The sequence below is a fragment of the Amblyraja radiata genome, chromosome 17 (genome assembly GCF_010909765.2).
Source record: "Amblyraja radiata isolate CabotCenter1 chromosome 17, sAmbRad1.1.pri, whole genome shotgun sequence".
NCBI lineage: Eukaryota > Metazoa > Chordata > Chondrichthyes > Rajiformes > Rajidae > Amblyraja > Amblyraja radiata.
Window position 1 is genome coordinate 34305492 of NC_045972.1, and position 12206 is coordinate 34317697.

The following is a 12206-nucleotide window of genomic DNA, read 5'->3' on the forward strand; positions in this document are numbered from 1 at the left end:
CTCCTCTCTCCCCCCTCTCCTCTCTCCCCCCTCTCCTCTCCATCCCCCCTCTCCTCTCTCCCCCCCTCTCCTCTCCCCCCCTCCTCCTCTCCCCCCCCCTCCTCTCCCCCCCCTCTCCTCTCCCCCCCTCCTCTCTCCCCCCCCTCTCCTCTCTCCCCCCCGCCTCGCTCGCTCCCCCCCCTCCTCTCTCCCCCCCCTCCTCTCTCCCCCCCCTCCTCATCTCCCCCCCCCTCCTCCTCTCCCCCCCTCTCCTCTCTCTCCTCTCCCCCCCTCTCCTCCCCCTCCCTCTTCTCTCCCCCTCCTTCCCTCTCCTCTCCCCTCCCCCCTCCCCCTCCTTCCCTCCCCTAACCCCCCTCCCCTCCACACACCCCCTCACTCCTCCCCTCCCTCCCCTCCCCCCTCCCCTCACCCTCACCCCTCTCCTCACACTCCCCTCACTCTCCTCACCCCCCCCTTCTCCTCCTCCCTCTCCTCTCCCCTCATCCTCTCCTCTCCCTCTCCTCTCCCCCCCATCCTCCACCAACCTCTCCTCTCCCCACCCTCTCCTCTCCCCACCCTCTCCTCTCTCCACCCGTCATCCTCTCCCCACCCCATCTCTCTCCCCACCCTCTCCTCTCCCCCGCTCTCTCTTTCTCCCTCTTTTCCTCCACTCTCCTCCCCTCCAACACACTTTCCCTCCACCCTCCCTGCTCCTTCCCCTCTACCCCTCCCATCACCTCTCCACCCCATCTCCTCCCCTCAATATCTCCCCCTCTCATCCTCCCCTCCACCCCCACCTTTCCCCTCTCACCCACCCTCCCTCTTCTCCTCCTCTCCCCCCTCCCCCTCTCCCTCTTGCCCCTCTCTCTGTGTCTCTGCCCCTTCTCTCTCTGCCCTCACTCTCTACCCCCCCTCCCCCCTCTCTAGATGTGACTGCAAGTTGAGGGCTATGCGTCAGTAGATAGGGTGGTTATGGGGTAAAAGGAGCAAATTAATAATATTAATATAATATCAAGGGGGGTAATTAGCGTGAGTGCGGGGGGGGGGGGATAGTTAATTTGTGTGACGCTGCATGCCGCCTCCCCCCACAGCCGCACGTTGGGGGAACAGACCCAACGGGTCTGCACTTGGTCTAGTACACAATAAAAATTTAACACAAACATCCACCACGGCATTCATCACTGTGGTGGAAGACACAAAATTTGGTCAGTCCTCCTCCATTTTCCCCCGTGGTCGGGACCACAACCCTCCGCAGTCACCGCTGCGGGCGTCCAGATGTGCAGACAAGGTAAGTGCTGTGCTTTGTGTTAACCTGCACTTGAATAATTATACACAGCAAATGAGAATGCTGAGATTGAGTTCATTATTTACAGTCTGTGGAAATAGATCTTTCTGTGAATCATCAATATTTGTATTAATGGCACAAATTAAAAGTTCAGCTCCACCCTATTTAAACAATGTAGGCTGGTTTATGATTTGCAATGGATTGGCGTTGTAGATTGCCTCAGGCTTTTTTTAATTTCAGCAGAAATTAGGCTGTTTCTGTCATAACCTTGTGATGAAAAGACTGATCTTGTAAGCATGAGTTTTCTGAGGACATGTGTTCTGACCTGGATTCCACAACACATTCTAACATTGATCTCTTTTATTGCAGACATCCATAGACTCGGCAGTGACCATGAATGACTTGGCAATCATTGTAGACATTTTGAATATTATTAACCTTAAACCGTATGTACCTACTTAAAAAGCTATCTGCTGCTTTGTACTTTTTCTCAATAATATCACAGAGCAAATCTTTCAAGGTATAATGTTACACCATCATGGTATATTTGTTAAAATGATTCAATGCCAAGCTTTTTTTTTTAATGGTGCAAATTAATGAAATTGAGATTTTTTTTTTAAACTTTCATTAATGGAAATCTGAATTCTAGTCTCAACTTGTGAATGCTGGAACAATTAATTTTAAAAACTGAGACTGGTATGCTGCTGGGTAAGACATTTAGGATGATGGATGTTTGGAGAAAGGGGACAGTGGTAATGGCATACAGACAAGTGGGAATTAGTTACTGATCAGTCAAGGTCAAATTGAATGGCTAAACACTCTGATCAAAATGATGTGATCCTGTCGCTATTCCAGAAATAATAGATTATCATTTAATTGTACTTTTTGATTAATATCTACCTATCTCTAACTTCTCATGAATCACCCAATACACACAACTCTGTAGATTTCATATGTTCTGTTTGGCTGGGGTGATAATCTAACCTTCCCATGTCTCATCTTCCTGGGTTTTATCACCCTTTTTGATTTGTGATCCTCAAAAATTAAACATAGTCTCTTCTTGCTCAAATCCTGAAAATCTTCCTTGTGTAACCTGTCCCATGCCATCTTAGCCCAATGTTTTTTTTACTCCAATCTTGTATGCTTACAGATGTTTAAATCTTTCTACTGTTCATTGGCTGTTGATCTTCTTCTGCCCCTAAATCTACTTGTTTCATCTACCATCCTTATTTGTACACTTCTCGTTGATTCAATTAAATCTTTTGGTTTGAGAACCGTACATTATTTTCACATTCATGTTTTATGTCTAGTTATTTGTTTGTTTCAAATTTCACACTTTCCGCTCTTTTCTACCGGGAGATATGACCGTCAGTATTTACAGGCTTCAAACATTCTTTGTAGTTAGAATCATTTAAAATGTATTTTATCATTATTTCATTAATGTTAAGTTAATAGATATTAGTAATTTTAACAATGTTTATAACAATAACAATATTAAAAGACAAAACATATCAGAAAACATGACAGAATTTAAGCACATTTTATATTCCCTGACTGAATGCTTTTCATTTTTCTTTCCTCTCTGGCACCAGTTGTTCTGTAGACTAAAAGGATTCATTCTGGCTTGATGCCACTTTGTTGTTCTTTCGGGCACTTGGCTCTTTTTCGCTAAGTAAATGTCAGAACATTCATATCACTTCACTTTGAATGAGAAGCACAGAAAGCCACTGAAGAACAAGGGCTGGGAAATGCATGGGGACATCAGAACCTGCCCCTTTATTTTCTGATTTGATTGGAAAGCATGCAAACCTTTTCGCTGTACCTCAGTACACATAACAGTAATGGACCCGTCGGCACTTTTGTGACTTGGAAATAGATCTCCGGCCCTTCATCATAGTTGGGTCTGAATCTAGGAACCCCCTTCCCATGAAGGTAATAGATGTTGAACTTGTTAGCAGCACTCAAATCCTGAAAATGAATTAAAAGTACATGCTGCCAACACATCTCAGAATTTACGCAAAGTTGCTGGAGCTATGATCTTGTGTTGTACAAAGTTCTGCAATTCTTGGGGCAGATCTAATTAAGAAACCTAAATCTTTCATATCAAAGAGCAAAAACTTGAACCTGATATGATAAGAAACACGATTTACCTACTCGCTGAAATCAAAAATCCAATATTTGTCACCACCCAAGATGTAGTATTGACTCTGATGGTTGACTATGCTATGAGCCTATGTTTTTCTGTACCTGGTCCTATATTTTTTTCAAAGATCCTTTCCACTACCTTTCTAATAAATGTACTGAGGGAAGCAGACCAGTTGTGTTCACTAGTCTTACGATAAAACTACGAATAGTCATGTTTAAGAGGAGTATTTTGAAAGAAATGAAATTGTTCTCTTTAAGAGAATGATCCATCTTCCCCCGGTAACTACTGACTACATTTTTATTTCAGCGCCTTATGGAAACTGGACCTTTGCCCTTCGATCATTCCTCCGATTGACAAGTTGTTGAAGAGCAAGTATGAAAGGTCAGCAGTTATCCTTTCTTTAGAGGTGGGGCATTGTTATGCAGGTGTAGTATTCCATGTGTGCTTAGTTTGGTGTTAATGGACATCTGCAGTTTGCTCTGATTTTTAAAGTACAAAATATTACTGCACATTTGGTGAGTTGTTGCAGCAATCTTTCAGAGCACTGACTCTCACTTGTTACATTCATGTAATTGTAAATGTGCTACCCGTGTTTCATGTAGCCACTTGTATACCAGTGATCTTGGAAGTTTTTATTGCCTTCTCTCCATTCGGAGTTTGATCTGGTTTATTTATTGCTGTTCTAAGCAAAATGGAAAATATCTTCAAATCATGGTGATATTAGAAACTCCATCTTTGCTTAATGTTTTTAATTTATTAAATAGTTATAAATGTGTAGAGCAGATTGGATGTTTAAACCCAGTCAGCAGATCACTTGCTGTAGAACAACTGAGCAGAAATCATTGTCAATTAGAAAGAATATATAATTTGTCTCCTACCTGGGAGTGATAAATGGGAAACAACAACATTTTTAGCCAGTGAAGCTAATAAATTCAATATTCAAACCTGTATTAAAACTTTTACTCTGGTTCTGAGTTGTCATTCCTGGTTCTCGGCTTTAGTAAATTAATTCCAAAACAAGTGGCAAAACATCATGCGCACTGTATAAATTGTATCCCATGGACTTTCCACAGCTCCAGCATAGTGATTTAAATTGAGAATTGCCCCCCTTCAATTATTTTTTAAGACAAGTTTGGATAATCCCATTCCTCTGTCTGTGTATACTGGCAAATCATGTTTGCTTTTCTAAGGGGACTGAATGAATGTCACTGTGGTGCATTAGAGTTGCTCATCGAAGATTGGGTGTGAGGCATGTTAGTAGAAGCAGAGTGGATTTCACTTGATTCTGGTCTGAGCGCTCTGCAGTAGTGGGGTGCTGATACTATGTGTGTTTAAGTTTAACATTAAATATACTATTTTATTTTTTTTCTATTTTGGATAAAGCAGCCAAGTATTCCCCAAGGGAAAAAAAAGAATTGTCTTTCCATTGCTTCATGTATATATGTGATCACTTCTGTTCCACAGTTATGTCCAGACTGGCTGTACTTCTCTGAAGCTAATCCTCCAGCGATTTGGACTCTTAATAGCGGACAATCTGGTTACACTACCATCAATTGGGGTGGATATAACACGAGAAGAAAGGTCAGTGACTGCTATACAAAGTTTGGATGATGCATGATCTCTTCAACAAGGAAATACAGTATTATTAGAGTAGTTGCATTCTCACCATTTTGTATGACAAATTATAGATTTGCATTTTGAGGAAAAACTTTCAGGAAAAGATGGGCAGGTCCTTTGCGTTAACCTACTGGTCCAGGCCAGATGCTAAACTGTTGTTTTACATTGGCTAGTTCCCTCGGCTCCCTGCTGTTTTGACAGCTATCAATTCTCTGCATTTCCCCCAATCCAGTAATACATTCACAAGTAATATTTTATCTTTTAAACATAATTTGAATTTTAAAAATGCTGAATATACGGATCTGGCAGCATCTATGGAGTGGGAAGGGGGACATTTCTGCACATATAATGACTGGCCTGCTGTTTGCAGTATTTTATATTTAATTCTACAATTATGCAAATATCAAATGAGAACATTTATTGAATTAAAAAGCTGGTAGAACACGTTGCTCTTAAGGGAGGAAATCAAGCAAAGTCCTATAGAGAATATCAAATAATTTTGTATTTGATCTCCCTGGGACGTTGACTTTGATTTCTCCCCCTCTAAAGTAGCTTTCACCCTCTTTAATTAAAAAAAAACCTTAGCGTGTAAATGTTCTCATTCGATATTTGTAATATGTAGAATGTTGTAGTCCAGGAATAGACCTATTGGTCTATTTCTGCATGAACTACCTAATCTAATTTCATAAACTTGTAATTACTTCCTAATTCGGGTATTCAAATCCTGCGGTTTCAGGCAAAAATAAAAGGTGAATATTACTGAAATTGTAGCGTGAATGTGTTTTTTTAAAAAACGTTAAGATGCCTCTGACTCTTCCTCTCCTTTGTTTCTCAGGCACCAGAAATGTAAACTTTGTTATAAGCAGTTAAAGAACTTGCTCCCAATCCTTCAGAGTAAAGCAGGAATGCCTGGTCGGCAAGGTAGTGCCTTTCGTGAACTACAGCTTCTGATGGCAGCATTTGAATGAGAATGGACTCGTTATTGAAGTCCCCTCCAGAGACTTCCTTGAGGTTCTCCTCTGGTGTATTGGATATCATTTTGCAGAGACTGCTGGCAAATGATTCAAAGACCAAATTGTTTCAAGTAAAATTGTTTTTAAAGTTTACAAAAATTTAGGTGGTTATGCAAAACTGGGCCTCAAATGTTATTTTGTTAAATACCACTGCAAACAACAATTCACCTTCTGGTATTTACAATGACTGAAGACCTGGGGGAAAATGATTCTTAAAACTTTTGCCTTGTGTTGATTTAGCATCTATGCCAATTGGCCAACAATGCCAGGGGGAGAGATGTTCTTGAACATGTTGACTTGTTTTAAATTCTTTTATCTTCTATTTATACATTGAGATTAAAATTAATTCCAATCTCCAAACCTAGAAAATTAACTTTTCATTGCATCAAACACACTGAAGCCATTTCATGGCACTAGAGGTGGCCTTATCCATCCTGGTGATGGTTAGTGTCCCTAGACCACAAGGGTAGTTATGGGCTGTAGTTTGTGACATAAGCTACTAGTGTGTAGCAGTAAACAGCCTGTTGGGCTTATTTGGCAATGTTAACTATTTTTTAATCAGCAGAGCCTATGTTTATTTACAGAACTGAGCAAGAACTAAGATCTATACCTTTACTGTAACAAGATTTGGATTTTTTTAAACAGTGAAACATACAATTCATTACTTAACCCTAGATCCAAGCATTCCATTTAGGTTTTTTGTTGGAAAGTGCAGAATTGCTCTAAGAAATCAAATATGTGCCTTTCTTGAATTCTACACGGAAGGCTGCCCCTCTCCTCCCTTCCCAAAGCAAAACATGGGCTCTAGTATATTGTTCCAGATAAATTGGACTTCACAATATCCATTTTCATTTTACATCTTTACCTGAATGTTTAAAATCATTGGACGCCATGCCTACACAATTATTTATTTTGCCTCTTAACATCAAATCAACTCGGTTCAAAGCCAATTAATGTTATTCTTTCCTTCCCATGCCACAAGAGTAATGCAGATCAAATTTGTGAACTGCTTTACATTTGCAAACAGGTCACACTGTAATGTGAGGCTTAAATAGTCATAATCCTTGGGGTTGATTGGCTCAGATCCCTATTGGACTGACACACCTATAGCCTAGGAGTAGGCTTCCTTGGAATCCAATGAACTGTAGTCACTGTATTAAATTTAGCCTAGCTTATATGCAACATGCCTTTTTTTTTCATCAGTAATTTGCAAATCAACACTGAACTTTATTTAAGATGCATCTTGCTATTTTGTAATGCCACTGGTCCATTCTGTATAATGTTGATTTGTAGCCCATGTACCACCCAGCAACAGGTACTGTAGAACCATGCTCCACATTGCAGGTCTGGTCATTGAACAGAAACCTGTATCAATTTGAACATTTTAATTTGGTGTCCCTCTGCTCTTGGACAGTGTAATTTATGTAAATATGAATGTTTTCATAATAAACAATTTTTTGAATGTGTTGTTGAAGTTCCTGCTAACCACCACCCCAACCTTAAATAAAGCAAACCCTAAAATGTTCAACTTATAACTGTTCAATACCTTCAATAAGTCCCTAATAGCTGTGACAAAGAGACAAGTAAAACTGGCTTTAAAGTTGAATAAATACTGGGTTTTATTTGAACAGGCTTAGACAGTAACTTTACAGATAAACTACATTTTCATTGAGAATATGACCACACAATCAGAATGCAGCTTTTCAACAACAGATGGATCAGTGTGAACATGCATTACTGAAACAGACACATTCTCCTGAGTAATTCTTGCTGGAAGCTTTTAGTCTTGATTCTGACCTCCAAACACAGGGCATTGCAGGGGGCTTCAGGGGAGAAATATTACTGCCATTCCAACAGCAAATGTAGAAGTTGTTTGAATTTTTCAGCATAACATGAACAACCAAAATGCTGCCCATATTACTTATCTCCTCCTCCCCCCCCCCCCCCATATTTCAGCACAGAGGCCTTTCATCAGAAAGCCCTGTTTAAGAAATAAAAAGGCCAGGACCAGCAAAAATGACCGTTGTAGCATTTGGGCTATGCGATATTTCTGCTTCCAGCATGCATTTAAGTTACAGAAGCCAATGAGGTCTAAAAAGGAAAGATGGATTTGGTTAGAGTCCCCTGGGCTGACATGCTGAAGAATGAGATCCCAGCTCAACAAGAGGGATGCCACACATTAGCCACAGCCACACAAGGAACAGTAAAAAATAGCATCAATTCAAACAAATCAAAGTTCATTTTGGTTCAATATCCTTTTATCTGTTTTTACTTGAATTGCGTATTAATTAATTCAGCAAGTGAGCAACACACTTATCTCAGCAGAAATGCAAATATTGACCAATTCCACTATTTACAACAGCTATCATACATGGGGAACAAAGCTGACTGCTCCAGCAGTTCAAAATGGGAATATTTTCTTCACCATTACCACTTTTCCCACAACCCCCTGAACTAGTTTCCAACTTGTCCTGGGGATGGTAACTCTTTGCTGGCATCACTATTACTGGCACAAGTGGTCATCTTCCACTCACCAAGTAGTGGCAGATGTTTGATCTCAGGTTAAATTGAAAGTAAAAGTATTTAAAACTTCAATTGTAATCCTAAATCAGTGACACCATCTGTAGCAACTGAACAAAGTCCAGAAGTTTCAAATTGAAGTTCCAGTCAATGAGGCTTAATACCATAATTTGTACACATTTACTTGAACTAGAATTCCATCAAAAAAGGAGAACATGGCAAGATCTTTAAATAGCAAAAGTCAGTCCCTTGGTGGCATTTTACATAAATAGCAGGCCAGTCTTAATGACTATTTTAGATAACCATTGTGTGCTGATCCCATCTCACCTAATGCATTATTTGGCACTTTGCCCAAAACCTAAAGTGACTTCAAGTAGCCCAATGTTTGCAGAACAAAGTAAAACTAGTATATAGATGAAAACATAAAGGACAATGTATTTGTATAGGACCCACATTCAAAGACTTTGGATATCAAATGATAGGTTTAAAATAAAAAGTAGATAATATAAAATATTTTAATATTTATATGTAAAAAAAATAAGTAATGAACTCTACTCCATGCATTAATTTTTTTAAATCTGGCTGCATGTATGGAGTTGAAGTATATAAATATACAGTCATTGGCCTGCGATCCATTACAGGAATGCTCAACTTTACATACTGGGACAAATACCACACTAATTTTCCATTGCTCCAGGCAGCACCGCTGACCTCGTTAATTGGTTACTTCACCTGCAAGAAAAACGTGCATTGATCAGGTGACTAACAATAAACAGGTCAATCAAAACCTGACATTTCAAAGATTACTAAAATTAAAAGGCAGTCTTAAAAATAATCCACATGCCAGCAAAGTGTCATTCAGGTGATTGAAAATAAAAATTTCAATGAAATTTGAACTTGGTTTGGGAAGAAAATGAAGGAAACACAGTTGAAACTTATGGTGAATATATCAGAGCTGCCAACATTGGTTGAGAGAGAAATTGTGAGGGAGCTTAGCGGCCGAGGGGGGGTGCCCCCCTGATATGGTAGGGAGCTGTTGCATTTTTCAGCTTGAAATTGAGCAATTTGGTGCATACTGTAGCGAGTCTTTTAACTTACACTTGAATGCAACATTTATGCTTTAAATTGGATTAGGTATGAATAAGGTTAGGCTAAATTACATTCCACAATAAAGCCAGGCTCTGATCAACAGATGCAGCACATGAATGACAATATTCATGTATAGAAATCAGATTATATTCATGCTGTAATGCATATGTATAGAGCAAAAACAGGCAAGAGTAGGACTTCCATCACTGTTCTGCACAAATAAATAAATCAACCTTACCCTTTGACTATAGAAACAAGACGAAAATAATGTCACATTCAATCATATATGGTTCAATTAAATTAAGATGCATGTAAAAAATATATGGAAACAGGCCCTTCAGCCCACCAAGTCCATACCGACCAGCAATCATACACCAGTTCCATCCATCATGCCAGGGACAATTTACAGAAGCCAATTAACCTACAAACCTGCACTTCTTTCGGATGTGGGAGAAACCGGAATATTCAGAGAAAACCCATGTGGTAGATGAACACATGATTCTGATTTCTGCCCTTAGTTGGATAACACACATCTCCAGTTATTGTGTTTTATGGCTGGTTTTCAACTTCTTCAGTCTGAAGCTCTTGACCCGAAACATCAGCCATTCTTTCTCTCCAGAGATGCTGCCTGTCCTGCTGAGTTTTTCTTGTTTTTAGTGTCTACTTCAGTTTAAACCAGCATCTGCAATTCCTTCCTACACTATTTGTTAAGCAAAACAGGTCATATTCTTATAATATTATTCACCTCAACTAAGTTTTTTCTTCACCTCCGTTGCTGCGGAGAATACAATCCCAGTTATCAAATCTTTCTTCAGAACGAAAAAAAAAATTCCAGCCCTGCCAACATCTTCATAAATCTCTCCTGGATCCTCTCCAGAGCCATTGCACCCTTTCTACAATGTGTCATAGTCTTACAGCGGGAGAATTCTGTCAGCATTAGAGCGTGACAACCACAACCACAACCTCCACCTCCCCCCAGATATTGTGTACGATTTCCATACTTGATGTCACCAGCCTTCTTTTCCCTGCTGTGCTCTTCCCCACATTGTTTCCTCCTGGATAGTTATGTCGTCCCTGTTGGGTAGCTGAATGTGGAGACTCTAACTGTAAAAGGAAATATACATCAGCCACGGTGAGCCAGCCAGTCTCCATATGATTGTGGACATTGAAGTCTGATACTTAAAGCACCACTCACATTAGCAAACACAAACCCGCCCAACCCCCAGCAGTGCACTGCAAATCTTAGTGGGCTACACAGCATGTTCTGCAATGTTCCACAATGCACTAAACAAAAGCCATCAGTCATAGGGATCCTCATAAACTGACAATGACAATTGTTAATAATAATGAGGAAGGCAGCCATTGTGAAGTTGCAGTTTAGGGTGTAGAAGTCGCTACAACACAATGAGATAAGAAAAAACACTTAATTTATATAGATGTTAACAACGAAACAACCCAAAAGGTTTCATATTTGCAATATAAAATATATTTGGATGCTTAGTCACAGGGAAATAATACCCTTAGCTGAACAAAGAATTGGCCACAACTTACAAATTTTAAGGACTATTGCAAAGTAGAGTGATAGGTGGAGAAATTCAGTGAGAGAGAGGCACAGAAGAGGGACAAGGAGCTAAACTCACCACCAACTCCCAGATAAATAAACTTCAGAGTAATCTAGAGGTCAGAACTGGAGAGGGGTGGCTTTCATCAGTCAGGAATTGAATATCGAAGTTCGAATGTTCTGTTCAGTTGTACAAGCTATTGGTGAAACCGCACTTGGAAGTCTAAAAATCTACATCTTTGATAAAGACCAAACCCTTGTCCTAACATTGTTGGGATGAACATATATTTCTGATTTCTGCTAATTACAGATTCAGAGGTGAATGAAAATAATCCAAATTGCAATGAGAAATAAAATATACTGGCCTCACATTGGAAGGAAAATGGTGACGTGTTTATCCCAAACACTTTGCTGAAATATCATGGATATCAACAGAAAAATGAATCTTAGTTGACCTCCAAATCTGTAATTAGCATAAATGAGAAGTAATTCTTGCCCTGAAAATAAATCATAAAGTGCATATCTTTCATGGATTGTTTCTGTGCCCTTGAACTATTTCAGGCACTTTAAGCTCTGGGTATTCCAGCTAAACAGAAGTCATCTGAAGGCTGAACCAGACAGACAGACATAATAATCGAGTTCGGTATTCCAAAATACACAAGGATTTATGGGATTTGTCAAAGGTCACTCGCAATAAACATTCCCAGCAACTGTGCTGCTGCATGTATACAGACATGCGTTTCATCCCTAGTCAGGATCGAACCTGGGTCTTTGGCGCTGCAAGCGCTGTTGAATTGCTACCGGACCGTCCCCTACGGAGTGTCCCATCCCTGTCCGGGGGCGGCCGGAGATGTCCGGGGTGACCCTGGACTGACGGGACACTGGCCCGGAGCAGTGGAGTTAGCGCTTCTTCTCCGCACTGGCTGTAAGCCGTGGCCGCCACTGCTCCGGGCCGGTGTCCCGTCAGTCCAGGGCTGTCTGTTAACCCAGTGGGAC

The 12206-nt window shown here is 40.4% G+C and overlaps 2 protein-coding genes across 7 annotated transcripts in view; one reads left to right on the forward strand and one right to left on the reverse strand.

Annotated features, from left to right (window-relative positions):
• Positions 1-7507, forward strand: part of katnb1 (katanin regulatory subunit B1) — a 39603-nt gene extending 32096 nt beyond the window's left edge. For all 3 annotated transcript variants that reach the window (XM_033036100.1, XM_033036101.1, XM_033036102.1), the window contains 4 exons: positions 1634-1710; positions 3717-3791; positions 4875-4991; positions 5863-7507. In XM_033036100.1, the coding sequence (XP_032891991.1) occupies positions 1634-1710; positions 3717-3791; positions 4875-4991; positions 5863-5995 (402 nt within the window). In that variant the 3' untranslated portion in view covers positions 5996-7507. The remainder of the gene's footprint in view (positions 1-1633; positions 1711-3716; positions 3792-4874; positions 4992-5862) is intronic.
• A 127-nt stretch (positions 7508-7634) lies between these two features.
• Positions 7635-12206, reverse strand: part of kifc3 (kinesin family member C3) — a 43596-nt gene continuing 39024 nt past the window's right edge. For 3 of the 4 annotated variants that reach the window (XM_033036098.1, XM_033036094.1, XM_033036095.1), the window contains 2 exons: positions 10651-10753; positions 7635-9292 (listed from right to left, as the gene is read on the reverse strand). In XM_033036098.1, coding sequence (XP_032891989.1) covers positions 9276-9292; positions 10651-10753 — 120 coding nt within the window. In that variant the 3' untranslated portion in view covers positions 7635-9275. The remainder of the gene's footprint in view (positions 9293-10650; positions 10754-12206) is intronic. The other variant, XM_033036099.1, reaches the window with a different exon arrangement.